Genomic DNA, 20,749 nt, shown 5'->3' on the forward strand with positions numbered 1-20,749 from the left:
TCTTCCGCTTTAGCAGAACATAATGTGAGATTCTATCTTTGGATACATTTATCAGAAAGCAAGTGAGAACGAAAACATTCCCTGTCTTTTGAGATAAAACAGCTGCTTGGACTCTGAAATGGAAGGTACATGTTGAGGTCCTACACATCTGGATTGCCCGCTGACAGCTTGACCTTTAGTGAGAGAGAAATAAATTTCCATCTTTCTTAAGCCACAGATGGTTTGGACCCCATTAAAGTAGCTGAGCCAGTATCCTAACCAATAGAGAGCTACTTTACACCACATGAAAGATAAGGTTCTCTGTGAACTAGGAACCCAAATGGAAAAGGTTAAGCCATAACGCTAACAAAAGAAGGAAAAGAAAATGTCTTTGGAACTTGAGGGAGAGAAAGGGCTTTAAGATTTTATTTATTTATTTGGGTGGGGCCAGAGGGAGAGAGGGAGAGAGAGAATCTCAAGCAGACTCCTTGCTAAGTGCGGAGCCCAACGCAGGGCTCGATCTCACGACCCTGAGATCATGACCTGAGCTGAAATCAAGAGTCGGACGCTTAACTGACTGAGCCACCCAGGTGCCCCGAGAGAAAGGGATTTAAATAAAATACTGAAAAATACGATCCGTGAAAGAAAAAAATGAGAGATTTGACTTAACAAAAATTAAGTAAGGATTTGTACTGAATGAAGGACACCATAGAAAAAAACAACAGATTAGGAGGTAAGGAGAAACTTTTAATATGGAAAAGTAGAACATGGGTCAAGATCTAGAATGTACAAGGAACTCTAGTGAGTCAACAGGAAAAAAGGGAACTTCATTTTCTGTGTGCTGCTGTAATGACCACAGACCTGCTGGCCTGAAACAACAAAAATTCATTATTTTACAGTTTTGCAGAGCCGAAGTCTGACAAGGGCTGGGCTAAAATCAAGGTGTCTGCAGGGTTGTGTCCTCTCTGCAGATTCTAGGGAAAACCCGTCTCTTGCCTTTTCTGGCTTCTGGAGCTGGCAGCACTGCTCGGCCCCTTCCTCTGTCTTCAAAGCCAGTCACAGCAAGTGACTCTCACATGTCTCACCATGACCTCCTTTTTTCTTTTTTTTACCTTTACCTTTTGTTTTTTAACCTTGTGATTACACTGAACTCACTCAGAAAATCTAGGATACTCTCACTATTTTATTATTTTTTAAAGATTTCTCTTATTTATTTTTTTAACAGAGAGAGAGAGAGAGAGAGAGAGCGGGTTCACAAGCAGAGGGAGAGGGAGAAGCAGACTCCCTGCCGAGCAGGGAGCCCGATGTGGGACTCGATCCCTGGGATCATGACCTGAGCCGAAGGCAGACGCTTAACCGACTGAGCCACCCAGGTGCCCCAATCTCGCTATTTTAAACTCGGCTGATTAGCAACCTTAATTCCATCAGCAACCTTAATTCTCCTTTGCCATGAAAGTAAGAGAATCATAGGTTCCAGGGATTAGGCTGTGGACATCTTTGGAAAGCTCTTAGTCTGCCTACTAGGTACACATCAGAACAAAACACGAAGCATATGAATTCCCCAAGGGGGAAACACTTATGATGAACAAATTATGATCAGAAACTACGAGTACAATGATCTTAAGCTTCATCTGGGAAAGTACATTCATTTATCTTTTTTTTTTAAAGATTTTATTTATTTGACAGAGAGAGACACAGCGAGAGAAGGAACACAAGCAGGGGGAGTGGGAGAGGGAGAAGCAGGCCTCCCGCAGAGCAGGGAGCCCAATGTGGGGCTCGATCCCAGGACCCTGGGATCATGACCTGAGATGAAGGCAGATGCTTAACGACTGAGCTACCCAGCGCCCCAAGTACATTCATTTTTCAATCAGAATGTTTATTAAGCAGACAACATGGGCCAAATTCCCATTGAAAAGCAAAGATGGAGAAATATTTAGTGGTCAGCCAAAGTCCCTTTGAGACCCAGTCTGTCCTAGACCATCTCAGGTGTCCTAAAATACTACCAGTAAAGAGTGTATTGATTGTAGAGACCTGATGTATGATAAGATGTTCTTTAGAGTTCCAAGGCTTTTGTCTTCGTTTCAGTCAAAATGACAGTGTTTAATCTATCTGATTGCTGTGCAAGGTTACCTTCACAAATTAGGAGGGCTCAAAGCACTTTTTTAAAGAAATTACCAGTGTTAGCCATGTCCTGCCTTTTTGCCTTACCTGATATCCTACTTTCCCTTAGAGATACCTAACTTAATTGAGCCAGCACTGAAAAAATCTGCAGTATCAAAATACATTCTGCAGAAGTGACTAGAATCAGTATTTTATTTACAGATCCAAGACACATTCAGCACAGCTGTACCACTGGCCAAGGCAGGGCTGAAAGTCAGGGTCATTTTCGGAACTTCAATGAAATAGATTACATTCAGCGGGGCACAAATGGAGGCCGTTATCATTAAAGTTGAGTTGAGAGAGGTTGCAAATGTGGGCATCACCTGGAGATCACAGAAAAATATGTCTTTGTGCTAGATCTCTAAACAGTTGGCTTTTATGTTTTCTCCCTGGAAGTAACGCTTGCCCAGAATCATATATCTGACTGTAATAACAAGGTTATGTGACTTTACATATTGAAAATATATCTAAACATATAACAATATTACTTTGAACTTCCACTGCACTCTTCACCCAAGAACTTCTCCATCATTAGCTAATTAAATCTCACAGTGTGCAAATGGAAGTATATACTTACCTCATTTTACCAAAGGGAACATTTTTGAGTGGTTAAATGACAGAGTGAACAGTTACCCCAATGGGAAGGTAGTAGGGGGGTGGGGGTGGAAACATTTTGCTGAATAATGTAGGTATCTGGGAATGAAGCTCAAAGGTTCATCTTATCTGTCACTGTAGAAGGCTGAATCTAAATGTCACGAAATACATGTAAAATACTGCTCTCAGATTCTCAGGAAAGGACACCGTGATTCTCCTTACCAAACTATCTTGCTGTCTTTACAAATTAAGTTCTTTATAAAATAAATAAAGCATTGTTTGTAAAAGCAAAACACTAGAAACAACACCAACATCCTTTGATAAAGAGGATGGCAAAATAGTGGTACATTCAAGCATGCAATATTGAATACTATGCAAGTATTAAAAAGAGCAAAACTGGGGCGCCTGGGTGCTCAGTTGGTTAAGCGTCTGCTTTTGGTTCAGGACTTGATCCGGGAGTCCCAGGATTGAGGCCACAGCTGGCTCCCTGCTCAGTGGGGAGTCTGCCCCATCCCCTCCCCCTCCATTGCCCCATCCCTACTCCTGCTCTCTCTCTCTAGTGCACGCGCGCTCTCCCTCTTTCAAATAAATACATTTTTTTAAATCTTTAAAAAAATAAATAAAAAGAGCAGAATTAACAGAGGTCTATCTATTGGCCCAATGACAATGATGTAATGTTGAACAAAGAAGGTAAGTTACTTAGCAATTTTATAAAAACATGTGAAAATAGAAACTACTGAGTAATTTTATTAAATATAAAATAAATTCTTGTTTTCAACTTAATGTCTTGTTTTTCTTTTTTTTTTTTTAAGATTTTATTTATTTATTCATGAGAGACAGAGGGAGAGAGAGAGAGAGAGAGGCAGAGGGAGAAGCAGGCTCCCAGGGAGCAGGGAGCCCGATGCGGGACTCGATCCCAGGATCCCGGGATCATGACCTGAGCCGAAGGCAGATGCTTAACCATCTGAGCCATCCAGGCGCCCCTATTTGTATAGGCATACCTCAGAGATACCGCGGGTTCGGGTCCTGGGAGAAGGCACGGGGATATCATGGGAGATGTGAGCTCCTTGTGTAGTGGCAGCCATAGGCCTGATAAGTGTCATTGCTGCTGAGGAAGAGGTGGCCCACCTGCTGGGTAAGAGGTCCCATCATGGAGGCAGGCTGGAGAGAAATGGCATGATCCATCTCTGGTGGCAGAACTGAAGCTGAAGGCTGCATGAGGTATGATTGGTGGTGCATCTAGGATGGGTTAGGTGCTTGTAGAGGAGATGTCTGAGTCACTCTGTGATCCAAAGACACAGGAGATAGAAGACGTGGGGAGAGTGCAGACCAAGCAAGCATCCTCCTGGGGGTGATATATTATAAGGAGCTGGGGAAAACCCATTCTGAAGAGCTGTGGTGGGGTCATAGGTCAAGCCTATACCACCCATATCTGCATTCCTTGGCCAGGCCCATCCATTTTGCACAGATTTTCCTTGGTTCTGTCATTTCTTTGGACCATCATCAGCAAATTTGCAAAGCAAGGGATCAGATGGAGCTGGTACTCCAGCAGGTGTCTTAATATATTTTCCATTAAAGTGGGTGATGATGGCTTCACACTTTTCTGTGGACTCCATTCTTGCAAAGCCAACCCTCTGCTGGTTCCACCGGTGTCTCAGAGGATTTGAGTGGAGATAACTTGGCCAAAGGGCTTCAGCATCCCCTCCAGTTCTTGCTTAACCATTGCTAGTGGGAGGTTTGATAGGTATAAATTTGTGGGGTCCCACTCCTGTTGCTTTGTCATCTGTGCCTGTACGCCAATGGCTTTCAGTGCTGTTATATCTTTCTGTGCTGCTGAAGGACTGTCAAAGTCCACAAAACCATAGCCTCTGCATTTGTTTGTGCTCTTGTCCAGTATCACCTCGGTGGAGACAATCCTGCTGTAAGACTGGTACAATTTGACAGGGTCCTGGTCAGTAAGTGCCTGGTTGCAACCCCTGGATATAGAGGTTGGTTTTGTTCAGCTGGTCATTTCCATTGCTCCCACTGCTGCTGCTAGGGGTACTGTTGCTTGGACTAGGTGATGCCATCTGCTGAGGCAATGACATGTACAGCTTCTTGTTTTTGTTATAGCCGAAAGTCGAAATCCCAGGCCTGGAAACCACCGAGAGCAGCATTTTCTCTTGAATGTAAGGTGGCTGAGCCTTTTCATGTGTTTATTGGCCATTTAGATATCTTCTTTGAAGAACTGTCTATTCAGATTTTTTGCCCATTTTTAAATTGGGTTGTCTTTTTATTGTTGAGCTGTAAAGACTTTTGTTGTTGTTTTTTAACATATTTTGGATAAAGGATATTTATTAGATATATGGTTTGCAAATGTTTTCTCCTACTCCTGGCTTCACTTTTCACTTTCTTGAGAGTAACCTTAGAAGCACAAAATTTTAAATTGTGATGATGTCCAATTTACCTTTTTAAATTTTTGCTTGTGTTTTTGCTGCCATGTCTAAGAAAACACTGCCTAATTTACACTCATGAAAATTTATGCCTATTTTTTTCCCAAGAATTTTATAGTTTTAAATGCTTGCATTTAGGACCTTGATCCATTTTAAGTTCATTTTGTGATGGTGCGAGGTATGGATCCAAATTGATTCTTTTGCATGTGGATATCCAGTTGTCCCATTTGTCGAAAAAAATATTCTTTCCTTGTTAAATTGTTGTGGCACATTTGTTGATAAGCAACTGACCACAAATGCGAATGATTATTTCTGGACTTTCAGTTGTATTCCATTGGTGAATGTGTATGTCTGTCCTTATGTCAGTACCACACACTCTTGAATACTGTAGCTTTGTAATAAGTTTTGAAATTGGGAAGAAGTCCTTCAATTTTGTACTTTTTTGAGATTGTTTTGGCCAGTCTGGTTCCCTTAATTTCCGCATGAACATAAGCCAGTAGTATCCATATTGTTTCCATATGGATAAGCTTGTTAATTTTATGAGAAAGGTAGCTGGGTATTTGATAAGAGATTGCTTTAAATCTGTAGTGCAATTTGGGGAGTATTGCCCTTTTAACAATACAAAATCTTCCAATCAATGACAAGGATGTCTTTCTATTTATTTAGGTCTTTTAAAATGTCTTTCAATGGGGCTCCTAAGTGGCTTAGTTGGTTAAGCATCTGCCTTAGGCTCAGCTCATGATCCCAGGATCCTGGGATTGAGTTCTGCATGGAGCTCCCTGCTCAGTGGGAAGCTTGCTTCTCCCTCTTCCACTCTCCCTGCTTGTGTTCCCTCTCTCGCTGTGTCTCCCTCTGTCAAATAAACAAATAAAATCTTTATTTTTTAAAAATCTTTATTTTTTATTTTTTTATTTTTAAAGATTTTATTTGTTTATTTGACAGAGGGAGACACAGCGAGAGAGGGAACACAAGCAGGGGGAGTGGGAAAGGGAGAAGCAAGCTTCTCACTGAGAGGGAGCCCGATGTGGGGCTCGATCCCAGGACCCTGGGATCATGACCTTAGCTGAAGGCAGACACTTAATGACTGAGCCACCCAGGCGCCCCATAAATAAAATCTTTAAAAAAAATGTCTTTCAATGATATTTTGTAGTTTTCCATGTAGATGTCTTATACTTATGTTAAATTTGTTCCCAAGTATTTTATTCTTTTTAATTTTATTATAAATGTAAATTTTTTAAATTTAATTTTTGGATTGTTTATTTCTTGTGTAGAGAAATAGAATTTGATTTTGTATATTGATTTTGTATTTTGTAACCCTGCTAAAGTCTTTCCTTTGGTCTAATAGTTTCCTTGTGGATTCCTTAGAATTTTCTACTTGTAAGGTCATGTCAACTACAAATAGAAATAGATTTACTTTTCCTTACTAATCTGGAATGTCTTTTATTTCTTTTTCTTGCTAATTACTCTCAGTAATACTTCCAGCACAATGTTGAACAGCAATGGTGCTTCTCCACATCTATAATTAAGACCCCTATTTATTAAATAGTGCGAAGAAAGCAGAGTTCAAATCCGTGTTGTTTTGCTATTTGAAGTGGAACATGAATATATCTTGTTTCAATTCTTCTACTTTAAAATGGCATAAAGCATTTATTACTTTTCTATTTTGGTATTGGAAAGATGAATTAGAATTGATGATCCCCTTAAAAATTAAATATTATGTAAATTCATAGGACAAAATTATGGAGCATGATTAGGACAATTCGTAAGTAGGGGATGAAACCTTTAGCCAAAACCATTTTACCTTCTTAAAGATCAGAATTATTGGGGTGCCTGGGTGGCTCAGGTGGTTAAGCAACTGACATTTGATCTCAGCTTAGGTGTTGATCTCAGGGTCGTGAGTTCAAGCCCCACATTGGGCTCCATGATGGGTGTGGCACCTACTTAAAAAAAAACAAATAAAGATCAGAATTATTAATGAATCATGATCTTTTTTAAAAACATTTTTTTAAGATTTATTTATTTTGAGAGAGAGACAGAGAGTATGAGCATGGGGTGGGGGGAGGGGCAGAGGGAGAGAGAGAATCTCAAGTGGACTCCCTGCTGAGGATGCAGAGCTCAACATGGGGCTCAATCCACCACCCTAAGATCATGACCCCAGCTGAAATCAAGAGTTTGATGCCCAACTGACCAAGCCACCCAGGCACCCTGAATCATGATCTTTATTCTTGAGTAAGGCAGGCTGGGGTCCAGGTGACTTTCTGGAAGACACACAGAATGTTTGCCTGCCCTGGGGGACCATGAATAACTTGAATAACCATGAATAACCCACATGTATTGGTTAGAGTCTTTTTGTTTATGAATCCTGCTTGTTTGCTCTTTATATATGTTGTTTTGATAAATAAATTAATATCCTAATTCATGTAAAGGTGGCTTGTAAAAGGATTTCTCCCTTTGGGCCAATAATTTCTTTCCTCCGAAAAATGAGGAAAAGAAAGTCAGAGAACTCCCTTTCTCCGGGAAATTGTGCCTGGGTTTGGCTGCATCAATAGCTGGAAGGTCTTGAGCACCTCTGCCTGTGAGGTCTTCCACAATAAGCAGAAAGACTGCTTTTTGGGGCACCTGGGTGGCTCAGTCGTTAAGCGTCTGCCTTCAGGTCAGGTCATGATCCCAGGGTCCTGGGATCGAGCCCCGCACTGGGCTCCCTGCTTGGCGGGAAGCCTGCTTCTCCCTCTCTCACTTCCCCTGCTTGTGTTCCCTCTCTCACAATCTCCTTCTCTGTCAAATAAAAAAAAAAAAAAGAAAGAAAGAAAGAAAGACCGCTTCTTGGGCCAGGTTCCTCTGAGCTCTCTCTGCTGAACAGAGCTACCTTGTGGTTATACTTGCAGGTAGTACTGACATAGGCTATAACATTGCATTTGCTCCCTAGAGAGACAATTCAGGCTACTATAACAAAATACCATAGACTGGATGGGGATGGCTTATAAACAACAGAAATTTATTTCTCACCGCTCTAGAGGCCGGAAAGCCCAAGATCAAAGGGCTAACAAATTTCAGCATCTGGTGGGGACCAGCTTCCTGGTTCATAGATAACTCTTTTTTCTGTGTCTTCACATGGCAGAGAGGGGAGGGACCTATTTGGAACATCTTTTAAAAAAGCATGAGTCCCATTCATGAGGCTTCACCTTTATGACCTAGTAACTTCTCAAAAGTCCCACCTCCTAGTATCATCACAATGGGGATTATATTTTAACATATGAATTTTGGGGAGAGGGGGACACCAAACGTTCAATGTGGCAAAGAGGCATCCTCAAGTTTGACAGCCACTAAAATCGCTATTATTTGTAGCAACTACCTCTTATGGAGGTCTTGGGGTAAGTGCTTTCCTTGATTTATCTCCTTTGGTCCTCACACATGTCCTACCAGTGCGTTCTATCTTTAACCCCAATTTCTCCTTGTAGAGGCTGAGGATTAGGGGTTAGAGAGGCATCAGGGTTTTTCCCCCTTCCCAACATTCTCTCCCCCCATTTTCTGTTCATCCCACCCCTTTCCTTACTGGAAGTCTTCTGCCCAACTACTTCTAACTCCAGTACAATTGTAATACCCTGCCCTGCACTTCAGGGGGTAAGTAAGTAACTTGGGATCAGGCAATCTCATAATGACTATCCTGAAGGGGTTTCCCACGATGGATTTTATATCTGGATGTTGGCAGAAAGGTTTCTTCTTTCTTCTTGGGTCACTATATGGGAAGATGGAAGTCTGGACCATACTCCTCTCTTGCCCTATATATTTTGGGAGAATCCTGCTTATACAAAAGAATGGGACAAACACACTTGAGGGAAGCCAGACTAAGATGTTGAGAAAAAGAATATTAGTATTTGTTGAGTCTCTGAGGCCAGATCCTTTTCTAGAGCGAGGTAATGAATCTCATTTTTGCTTACTCCTTTGAGTGAAATTTTTGTCATTTGCAACCAAGAAAGTTAATTACCTTACCCATAATTATGCAATTAAGAAGGTTGCAAACTTGGTTTTAAACCTATGTCTGGCTCCAAGGTTTGTAGTCTATGTAATAGTTTGCTTAGTTTATATAACTATGAGCCAGAGATTTTAAGTTAGTCAAGTAACGGAAATAAAGGGTAGGAAATGCATATGATCCCAACTGACAGACCTACTGGATATAACCCCAAGTATTAGAATTCATGTTCAAGTTATGAGGAAGGGCAAAATTGCACGACTTTTCCAGGAAAAAAAAAAATAAAGCATTTCTTTTTCTCCTAGGATAAATCACCGCAGATAGTAGTATGAGTTCTTAGGAGAGTCACTGAATATTTCCTGTGACTTTTGATATAAATATCTTCATCTAAGCCAAAGGATCCAGTATAGCAGACTGAGGCAATGCCAGCGATTTTGTGGGTATGACTGAAAGGTCGAAGGATGGTTGAAAATTAAGCGGAGTTCAATAATTAGAATTTGACCTGTGCTCCTGGAGCCACATGTTTTTCTCTATAATGTTGCAAGGTTTTTTGATAAGCAGATCCCAACATATAAGGTCTCTACTCTTCATTCTGTTCCCGATCCATACATACACTGCTGCCTGAATGACTATCATTTACCATCAGGTAAAATTCAACATGTTTTTATTATAAGTTAGCATTTAAAGAAATATAACAAAAACTATTGTAAGTACAAGTAGAAAATTACAAATATACATACATACAGTTCTCCATACATCTACACAGATATCTATTGCCCGTTTTTTTTCAAGTACTTGGGGGGCATCATTTAAAAAAACCTACATTGAAGTTCAAAATGATTAAAAGCCCCCGTTGCTGGTTGGGATGTAGTAACAGAAAATTAATAACTAAAGGATATGCAGGACAGACTTGATGATTAAAAACCTCCTCCTAAATAGATCTTGGGTGAAATTGGAAGAATGGTTGAGAGTTCTAACCATAGTTAGAACATTATAAATCTAAATTCATGATATATGGTTAAAACTTTTCTTAGATGTGGGTTCATGGGATTCTCTGTAACTAAATGAGAAAAAATGAAGACAAACAACAAAACCTTTAGCTCAAGAAGTGAGAAAAGGAACTAACTGTAAAACAGCCCTAAGGAAGGAACGAGAAAGTTGCCGGTAATAAAAAAAAAAGTACAGTAAATACATTAGAGTATGACTATTCTTTTTAGCAGAATTAATAAGTTGAAGATTGATTCTTTAAGGAAAAATCGGCAAATCAATACTTAGTCTAATAGAAAAATGATACACAATTGCTTTGAATGTAATAAGCAGGACTTAATGATTTTTTTCTAATTATAAAAACAATATATGCTCAACAATAACAATAAAAATTAGAAAATAAAAGCAACATAAAACCATTTTTGATGGATGGCTACTAGACATACTGTGGTTGGTCATTTCGCAGTGTGTACAAATATCAAATCATGCCGTACACCTGAAACTGATATAATGTTATATGCCCGTCATATCTCATTAAAAAAAGAGACCATTTCATTTTTGGCCCCCCTTTTTGCTTGCAACATACTTGTTTTAAATTATAGTTGACCCCTGAACAACAGGGTTTGGGGGCATTGAGCCTTGTGCTGTCAAAAATCCACGTCCGACTTTCGATTCCCCAAAAGGTAACTACCGATCGTCCACTGTTGACACGAACCCCACCGGTAACAAAGAGTCGATTAACCCATATTTTGTATGTTATATGTAGTACACACTGTATTTATACAATATAGCAAGCTGCAGAAAAGAAAATGTTAAGACAATCGTGAGGAAGAGAAAACACATCTATAGTGCAGTCATACTGTAGTATATTTATTGAAAAAAATTTGTGCATCCGTGGACCCGGGCAGTTCAAACCCACGTTGATCAAGAGTCAACTGTAATTTATTTTTCTCCCACAGTTTTATCATCCCTTCCCCACTGACGTCCTCAGTGTCTCAACATCTAAGACTTTCATCTTACAATTATCTTTATAAAGTTATTTCCATTACTCGTTTGTACCATCACGTGTATTTTGATCCTGATACTTCAAATCCACAACTACAGCCTTCATGCTTCGGTAACTACAGAAACTTCTCAGCTGGTACAACTGTTTCCGCTTTTTGGTCCATTTGGCACAGTCTCTATCAGGAGCTCTTCTCTTCCCTGAGCCTTGAGAAATGCAGCCCGATACCGACTCGGCCAGTGAGGCTTAGGTATGGGCTAGTGGAACATTGGTTAAATATCCACACTTCTTTTTCTTCCCACTCTCCAATTTCCTCCTGCTGTCTCCTCTTCACCACAGAGGGACAAGTGGAGAATAACTAGCATGCTAGCGGCCCCTTCACTTCCCTTGCTTCCTCCCAGGGGTAATTTGGCCGCAGAGAATGGCTCTTTCCCTGACCTTGACAGACCCATTCGGCATCTTTGCTTTGCATGCACTGTTTTCTCTGGCAGGAATTCCCTTACCCCATTTCTTTGCCTGGCAGACAAATTCCTACTTACCCTTCAAGATCCAGCTCAAACATCACCACTTTCTAGCCTACGCACCTCGCAGAAGCAGCAAGGTCCTACGAATGTTAAAAGAAAAATGAAGGTCAGGCCCTCAGTCGGCTACTTAACTAGTTGGTATGACTGTGGGTGAGGAACTTCTCTGATTTTACGCTCCCTTTTATTGCAAAATAGGAATGGATGTTATACCTGCCTTGACATCCCTTTCCAAGGGAAACTGAAAACATCCGTGAGAGAAAATGTTCTCTAAAATGCAAATCATTTTACAAATTTAATTTTGTTGTTGCTCTTAGCACTGCTTAGAAATTTTTTTTTTTCTTGTTTGTTCAGCGCAAAAGCCAACTATGGAGGCATTCAAATACTAATTCATACCCTTACCCTGCCCCCCATTTTTTTTTTTTTTTGCTTCTACAGCCCCCTTTTTTCTCTTCTGTTCGCTTATTTCCTCCCCGACCCCCTTTCCTTTTGTGACTTGCCTGTTTACACCGAACTTCAGTATCCGAGGACACTGCTTGCCTTTGCCGGTACATTTTACAGATAAAGTAAGTGATTTTAGTAACGAACGGGGGTGGGGCGGTTGAGGATGTGCGGGGATCCAAACCCAACCAAACTCTGCACTGTAAATTGGAAAGTTCGGGGAGCCGGGAATTCAGATGGGCAGGGCCAGAGCGACTTCGCAGGGCCAGGTTCGGCTTTGCCGGGACTTCTGCAAGCCCGCGCGGGAGCCCGCGCCGGAGCCCGCGCTGGGACCCCGGAATCTCAGGAAGGTGGGTGCAGTGGCGGGTCCGGAATTCCGGGAGGGGAGCACAAATGGGCGAAGACCACAACTCCCGACGTGCACCGCGGCCGGGGCGGGTTCTACGCCCCGCTTGTCTCCTCATTCTTTCCGGTTCTTAACGGCAAAGACTACTGTCTAGGAACTGCGTAGTAGTAATTACAGAGAGACTGTAAGCTTCTGTGGAGTCGCGGGGGGCCTGCAGCAGCTCGTGGGGTGCTTCCCGTTCGTCTGGTGGGTCTCTGCTGCATTGCGGAACTCAACAGCCCGGCCGGCCGGGTTTCCATGGGGACACTAATTGGACACGGACGCTGTGGCGCGGCAGTTTAATTCTCCGGCGGCGGCTGATCGAGCGGGACGAAATGGTCTTGACGGGGCTCCTCAGGAAACTCGGTAACAGGCTGAGTTGCCCCTCGCTGCAGTCACGCTTCTGTCGTGGCCACTTGCTAAGAATGGCCGTGTGACGTTTTCGAGGCCGGTCCACCCCGAGAGGGCTCCCGCTGGCCCTGGCCTCGCCGGGGCAGCCCCCGGGAACCCATCTCGGACTTGGCGTCAACTCCGCGGTTCGCGTCCCGAAAAGAGCAGAGGCCCGCCTGTGAACAAAATTTGCTCTGTTCCCCTCTGCAGCCCGCCCTCGTCCCCAGCGTCCACGAGCGGAAGGGTGGATGCCGGGTGGGCGTCTCCCCGGAGGTGGGCAGCCGCTCAGTGTGCTGTACTTTGACAGGTCATCAGCTGGCCGAGATCCGGGAACGCGCGCTCCGGAGCGTGCTCTGCAAGGTTGAGCGCAACTTGGTCGGCTGCGACGCCCTCGCTCGGGAGAGGCTGCTTTTTCTCCGCTTGCTGGAGTGGTTCAATTTCCCGTCTGTTCCAATGAAAGAAGAGGTTCTCGGCCTTTTGAACAGACTGGTTAAGGTAGGATCACTTTGAAATAAGCTCCGAAGAGCGAGTGTGTCGTAGCCATGTAATTGTAGCATTTTTTGGAAAGTTAAATAATTACAACTTTTTCCCTAACCAGCGAGAGATGTTGAGTTTTCGTTCCTCAGGGTGTATAATGCTCAACTTCCTTTTCTCGCACTTGGAACGTTGACTCTCACGTTATCTCTGCTGTGCTCTCTGAAACAACAGCACTTCTGAGATTTGGTGTGTTCTGATTTTTTGGAACCATCTCTGGAAGTTGATATTTGTCATTCTGTTTTTCTCTTTGTTCTGTTATTTGCATGTTAATAATTAGATGTGTCTGTATGAAAGAGCACATGTTTAAAGTTAATGGTACCGACCGGGGTTAATAAATACCTCAAGTATGTGAAATGGCGTTTTCCATATCTGGTTTTCAGACTTATGTTCCTCAGCCTGTCTTGAGAGTAGTTGTCAGGGCTAGATGTCAAGGGTGCAAGTGTAACCTTTCAAAACTAAGTCACTGTGCAGTCGTAGGAGATTATTACCTTGGCATTCTTCGACTGGAGAGGACAGGGTGAGAGTCGGGGGAGAGAGGTAATCCATTTAATAAGTAAAAACAGGAGTTTATAGTGTGCACTTCTAGTGCTTAATGTCTGGGCTTTTCTGTCCTAAGTGTTATCACGTGGTTTATGTACGTCTATAAATCTATGTGCTGTCCATGGGAGTTATTTACTTTTACATATATCAATGCGAGATTTATTTTTTAAAAAAGGGATATCTAGAATCCTAAAAATAATTTCATGTTTTTGTTGCTGTAAGACAGAGTGTAGAAATTTTGATATATATGGTTATTCTCAAGACTCTCCTCTTCTTATTTCAGTATCCCCCAGCCGTCCAGCATTTGGTTGATCTTGGTGCAGTCGAATTCTTATCTAAACTTCGTTCTAATGTGGAGCCGAATCTGCAGGCCGAAATTGATGGCATTCTGGATGGACTTTTTATTCTTCCTTCAGGAGATGCTGCATTATATTCTGCATCTTACCAAACCAAACAAACTGGTAACTCTTTGGAATCAATGTGATGCATTCTGTTAAAATAGAAATATATTGGTTTTAGTGGTTAATTCTAAGGAAAGGGACCTTAGATTTAGAAAAAAAAAAAAAGATCATTTTCTCGCATTAACTTACATGAGCTTGACCTTTTCCCCGCCTTCTACAGTTATTCAGAGGAGGATACATTTGTATCCGTTGCTTTTTTGATCAAGGGGCCTAAAAGATGCCAGAGATTTTCTTTTTTGAGACTACTTTGCCAGATCACTTCTACAATAATAACACATTTTCAACAATAACAATAATGACAACATTGTGTTCCCATTCTTATTGCAACTGAACTGCTGAATATGTAATCACATGTGACAGAGAATTGTCAAAGATACTGAAAGATGGTGCTTGATTCCTGAAGGTTGAAGTGGTCAGGAACTACATAACTGGAGTAAGAGAGAGAAGGGAGATGGGCTAAGAAGCAGAGATGAGCCCTCGAATAAATACTTTGTAACAGATTCTTTATGTACATTATGGATGTTTTTATTCCAACAAATAGTTGTATTTGCTGAATCTTAAAAGGGAGGGGACCCCCCCCCATTAAAAACTGGCTCAGCATTTACATTTTTTTCCTCTATAAGAAGACTGCAGGTAAAAAAACTACTGTTATTTTTCTAGTTTTTAAAATGATTGTAAAACTTAAGAGAAAACATTAATATTTGAAAAGAGTAAATTTCACTTTTAGTAAATAAAGAACCAATAATACAGTAATATATATTTTCTTTCCAGAATTGCCACAACAACCTGAAATCTTAATAGGATATTTTCCTCAAGACAAAAGTAATTTCCAGCACATGGAAGCGTCTCCACGACCAGTGGGTGTGTATATATATATATATATATGTATAGAGAGAGAGAGAGAGAGATAGAGAGAAGTAGATCCTGTTGACTTGGTAAATCAGAAATTAATGTACTTTTCTTCGTTGTTGTAGACATATTGTGGTCCAACTTGAATGTTTCAGCACTGAACTGAATGTTTCAGTTTCCTCAAATTAGTTTAGGATGTAGAGTCTAAATGGTCTAACTGCATTTGAGCAACTCTGGAGGTGGGTGGTGAGGGTGGCGTTAGTACTCAGGGCCTACTGAACACAGATTTGTCAGGAACGGTGCCATGCACTATATATGTGTCATGGTATTTATTCTCCAGCTCACTAAGTGGTACTGTTCATCCAGTTACTCAAGCCAAAGACTCAGGATCATTTGGGTTTCTTCATTTATCTTTATCCCAGCATCCAGTTGATTGAAGAGTTCTGATTTAGATCTCTCTCTCTCTCCCTGGAATCTCTTCCAGGTCTTTTCATGTCTGGCTGTGTCTCTGCTCACATGTTACCTCCTCAGAGAGACCTTCCTGAGGTCTCTAGCCAGTGATCACTTTCTGTCTATGTCTAGTTTTCTTCCTAACATACATCATAATCTGAAATTACGTATTTATTCACCATTTTTTGTCTCCCAGGTTATAAGCTTAATAATAGCTGTGAATAGTGCTTTATCCCCAGTGAGCAGAACAATGCCAAAAACTTACTAGGCACTCGGTGTGTATTCTCTGAATGAATCTTCACTGGAGTTCCAGTGAAACTGATACTGTTACTATCTCCATTTTACTGATGAAGGCACCGAGGCTTAGAAGGATAAAACCATCACCCGGAGGTGATGCAGTTAGGGAATAATCAAGTCAACATGTACCTAACAGTTTATTGCCTGCACAGTTGAAATGAAAAGGTTGTGTCCAAGGGTATAACTGCTTATGTCAAGTATTCAGTTTAACTCCGTTTGGAAGCCCCCCATTATTAAAATGCTTCCTTAGAAACCCTCTGGTTGAATAACAGCCTAAGAAAGAACTGAAAACTTATTTAGCTGTTGAAATACTTTACCTTTTCTTTCTGTAAAAATTTTGTTACACTTGTTAGGGAGCCTCTGTTTTTGAGATGGTAGTTTCTTTGTGTTTATGATTAAGAGGCTTCATTGAGTGACAGTGAGAGACATCTGAAGGGAGAGAATATGTCCAGGGCTGGGAAGGTGGGCACTTGAGTGCAGCTGTGGAAAACATTAGGGACCATTGAGATGGTAATATTTTTTTATGTGAGTTGCAGTTTGTGGATTGACAATATGGCTTCTTTTGGACACATCTTTTTGAGTGCGGTATAAGTCTGTCCTACACACCTTTTACTTTTCTGTTAGAAAGTAAATCCTGTTTGGGTTTTAGCACTTTTGTTTTTTTTTCTTTTAAAGATTTTATTTATTTATTTGACAGAGAGAGAGACAGCGAGAGCAGGAACACAAGCAGGGGGAGTGGGAGAGGGAGAAGCAGGCTTCCCGCTGAGCAGCGAGCCCGATGTGGGGCTCGATCCCAGGACTCTGGGATCATGACCTGAGCCGAAGGCAGATGCTTAACCAACTGAGCCACCCAGGTGCCCCGGGTCTTAGCACTTTTGAAAGAAACAACTGTGCTGTATTTGGTAATTTAATAATGCTGTTATCTATATTCAACAATTTCATGCTCTTTTCAAAGCATTTGGCAGAAAGAATATTTGCCACTTGGAAGGGTTTATGTAGATTCTAGATACTGTTTCTCAGCATTGCCACCTTGTACAATATGAGATCTGTTAAAAAATAATTGGAACGGGGTAGTTTAAAACTGTTGGTTTCTCAAATTTCTTTTAATCTTGAGTGCTGATATTTGATCTTCAACCTTATGGTCTTCAGGTCATCTTCAAAGAGGTTTAAACATCTAACACCATTTAGGTGTTAAATTAAATTAATTAAATATAGTATATGATTATGTTTGTCATTTTTAATTTCTACAATTAAAGATCTTCAAATGCCAGTTCCTTTTATGTTAAATTTAAGCTTTGTGTTCTGGTTAGCAACAGGGTAAAATAGAAAATGTAATTGAAGCTTTAAATGTCATTCAATATTAGTTTGTATTTAATGCCCTTCTAATAATAATATATGGTTCTGTGTAAATTATGAAAACAGCGCTCTGTTATGTTAGGGAACAAATTTGCAGCTGACCTTGTTTGGTCAAAGTTATACTGTAAGATATTACTTTGAGGACCTGTTTTAAGGGTGAAGCCTTACTCTTAACATTGTGAGTCTGTCAGCATTGCCTTTGATCCCTTAAATTTTGCTGTTCCATTAACAGTAAATCAGACTGTGAAGTGTTTGAAGTTTTCTACATTTCCTTGGCTACCTCTGACTACAACGGATAGACATGTTCTCTCCTCTAATGAAAGGTACGCTACCTGATGTGTGTCAGGTATTTTGGTTCATTTATAGCCGTTAAATCTGGTTGCTATTACTGCACATTTTCACCAGGAAAAAAGATACTAAGTGGCTGTGAAAGGTAGTAATGGGAATATATGAATGATTTTCAGTTTCAAAAAGCAGGTCAGAAAATTCCTATTTGCCATTATCTGGCTACACATCAAGGTTTTGTTTTGTTTTGTTTTTGTGGTTGGAATCTTGTATACTTCTTGGTGGCATGAGTCATCTCTTATTGACCAGATTCTCCGATTGGCCATTGCTTATGCCCTTAGTTAATAAAAATGGAAAAAATTAAGCATAAATGCAGTCTTTTTTAGTGGACAGTATATTCAGTTGACAATATAAAGACCAACTTGCTAGAGTTAGGACTATATAAACAGCTGGATGCTGTTAAATGGTTTTTGATGCTGGCACTTCAATGGCATCAGTAAATTCTCTTGGAACAACATATTGGAGAGGTAGAGTCCGCGTGGGAAAGGGGCAGGGGTGGTTTTGATGTCAGCTCTGAGTCAGGTCTCAGGGAAGAGATATGATTTCTAGGACACACCTCTGGATGGTGGGTGGTGGACTGGAGCTGGGGTGAGAGAGGGGCTATGGATTCTTGGGGTGGGAGGTAAACAGTTGCTGAATCCCTAGGAGGGCATATATTGCCTGAGAAGGTGAGGGGTGTGCTCCGTTCGGAATAAGAGGAGAATCCCAGCTTGATTCACTAGAAGGAACTTAATTTCTAGAATTTAACTCTGTATTTGCTATTACATTTTCTGTCTTCCTAATTCATTTAGCAGATTTCATTGCATTCTGTGCCCTTTGACTTCATTGATTTCATTTTGTAGCTTTGTGATAGTCTTGGCATAAATTGGTGGATACTGTGTAGTGCCTGCCTTTGAGGAGGGTCTAGTGGGGAATAGAAAGTCAACGTGCAGCTGACTTAGTACCAAATGTAGGCATATGGAGGTAGGACCTACCCCAGAGTTCTTGATTAGGGAAAAGATCTGGGAAGGCTTCCCAGGGGAAGTGCAATCTCAGCTGAGACCGGAAGGACTGTTGATAGAGTCATTATGCCACTAGATTACTTACAATCCTGTATAGATAAACTCTATTTAAAAATAAATAATGCTATTTATCTATTTATGTATGTATTTTTTGGTAGCTCTTTAAGAAGTAGTAACCACACTTTAATTTGGAACACCTGTGAACTATTGAAGGATGTAATCATGCAAGATTTTCCTGCTGAAATTTTCCTTCAAAGGCCAAAAATTGTTCAGGTATGTATCCTCTGTAATTGTTTTAGATTTTGAAATAGAGAACTTTTTATAGTGAAACAAATTCTGCAAAGTAGGAGTCCTTGGGAAGGAATTTACCGTATTTAAAAAAAATGAACTATTTGGTTCCTGAAACCACTTCTGTCTTACTTCTTTGGATAGTGGTAGTTCCTCAGCTAGGAGGTAGTCTCATTTGACACATACAGGTCCAGTTTGGCCACCTTGAATTTACCTTTTATGGGTCACCTAAAGAGAAGAATAAACTTTGGAAATTGAGGTTGGGCAGCAGTAACTCTTCTTAATAGTGAGAATAGCATTGCTTTTTGAGTGTCTAGGATGTGTAAGGCACAGTGCTAGATGCTGTGGAAATAGGTGGTAGTGAGCAGTTTAGATGGATTCTTTGCAATCTAGTCTATTAGTTTATACAGTAGAGCTTGGGATCCCGGGTCTGGGGTCGTGGCATATCCACAGCCTCACTCATCAATCCCAGGGCTGGAATGGATGCCTCTGAATGGAAACTATTAATACATACTGTTGCAGTTGTCCAAAGATAGCAGAGGAAAAGCTGTTAGGTGCCAAAAGGTGTCAAAATGATTTAGCTGTTTGAGATGCCGAAGGCTTGCTGTGATTTTTAAAAAGTATTGTGTAACTTAATGTTCTGAATGGGGAATAATTCATGTGTTCTCTCGGCATAGGTACTCAGCCATCAGATTTTAGATATAACAAACACTGACTAGTCTAGTTAAATTTTATTTTCTTGTTTTGTCCCGTCTTCTTGCATTATGCTAAGTCATTTTTGCCTATTTCTTGTTTCTTGGTTTTACAAATACCTTTCAAGTTATTTTATTTCCTTCGGTTATTTATTTGACCTTACTTAAACTCCACATCCACCTTCCCTGGATCATTTTCATTGCTCTCTTCTTTATTTCAGAGCCTTTTATCTCTGTTGAAACTGGCCTTTGGAGGAGACGGAAAACATCGCCTGGCTTTACAGTCAGTGTCTTGCTTGCAGCAGCTGTGCACATCCTTAAGAAACAGACTTAACTTTCACCGAGATCCGGGTTTTTTCTCTAGTAAACAAGGTATTTATGTTTATTTATTCATTAGTCACTGGTGGTATTTACAGATTCTTCTGAGTATTCCCTGTTACACTTTATAAATTTTCACAACATAAACTCCTCATTCCTAAATGTAATTAAATGATCATCTTTGAAAACTAAGTGCGTGAATGACAGAACCACTCCTGATCCCGTCCCCTTTTTATTTATTTATTTTTTATTATGTTAATCACCATACATTACATCATTAGTTTTTGAGGTAGTGTTGCATGATTCATTGTTTGCGTATGACACCCGGTGCTCCATTCAATTCGTCCTGTTTTTTTTTGATAAGAGCCATTTGCAAGATGTCTTTCTTTTCTCTTATGCATACAGTGTTGGAAGTTAGGGACCAGAATTCTGAGTTCAGCTATTCACGTGGGACCATGGGCATTATGAAGTTACTTGTATTAATAGATTGTTTTGTTTGAAAAATAATTTGTATTTTTTTAATAAATACATTTTTTTAAACTTTTGGTATATTTTATTTATTTATTTATTTTAAAAATAATCTCTGCACCCAACATGGGGCTTGAACTCATGACCCCAAGATCAAGAGTTGCATGCCCTACCGACTGAGCCAGCCAGGTGTCCCCGATTTGTATTTTATGAAAACTATTTTTATGCAACTTCTGATGTAGTTATTTATCATATGATAGCAGTGCCAGACTTTTAAGGGAAAAA

General features: G+C 40.6%; 1 protein-coding gene, 1 long non-coding RNA gene and 1 pseudogene across 5 annotated transcripts in view; 1 reads left to right on the forward strand and 2 right to left on the reverse strand.

The window, feature by feature from the left end:
- Positions 1-12,474, reverse strand: part of LOC112835234 (uncharacterized) — a 29,781-nt gene extending 17,307 nt beyond the window's left edge. Inside the window, exons 1-3 of one of the 4 annotated variants that reach the window (XR_012379968.1) lie at positions 12,147-12,474; positions 11,665-11,729; positions 6,967-7,102 (exon numbers count right to left, since the gene is read on the reverse strand). This is a non-coding gene — a long non-coding RNA (uncharacterized lncRNA). Of the gene's footprint in view, positions 1-6,966; positions 7,106-8,171; positions 8,314-11,664; positions 11,730-12,146 lie in introns of those variants that run through there. The other 3 variants (XR_012379966.1, XR_012379965.1, XR_012379967.1) reach the window with 3 other exon arrangements.
- On the reverse strand, positions 3,717-4,889 carry LOC112835354 (RNA-binding motif, single-stranded-interacting protein 2 pseudogene; annotated as a pseudogene).
- RTTN (rotatin) overlaps positions 12,336-20,749 on the forward strand; it is a 160,420-nt gene continuing 152,006 nt past the window's right edge. Inside the window, exons 1-8 of the mRNA XM_025886778.2 lie at positions 12,336-12,437; positions 12,576-12,838; positions 13,170-13,357; positions 14,223-14,400; positions 15,172-15,261; positions 17,585-17,675; positions 18,857-18,971; positions 19,900-20,050. Of these exons, the coding sequence (XP_025742563.1) occupies positions 12,808-12,838; positions 13,170-13,357; positions 14,223-14,400; positions 15,172-15,261; positions 17,585-17,675; positions 18,857-18,971; positions 19,900-20,050 (844 nt within the window). The 5' untranslated portion in view covers positions 12,336-12,437; positions 12,576-12,807. The remainder of the gene's footprint in view (positions 12,438-12,575; positions 12,839-13,169; positions 13,358-14,222; positions 14,401-15,171; positions 15,262-17,584; positions 17,676-18,856; positions 18,972-19,899; positions 20,051-20,749) is intronic.

The sequence above is a fragment of the Callorhinus ursinus genome, unplaced genomic scaffold (assembly GCF_003265705.2).
Source record: "Callorhinus ursinus isolate GAN/ISIS: 27379988/994484 unplaced genomic scaffold, GSC_fseal_2.0 scaffold11, whole genome shotgun sequence".
Classification (NCBI taxonomy): domain Eukaryota; kingdom Metazoa; phylum Chordata; class Mammalia; order Carnivora; family Otariidae; genus Callorhinus; species Callorhinus ursinus.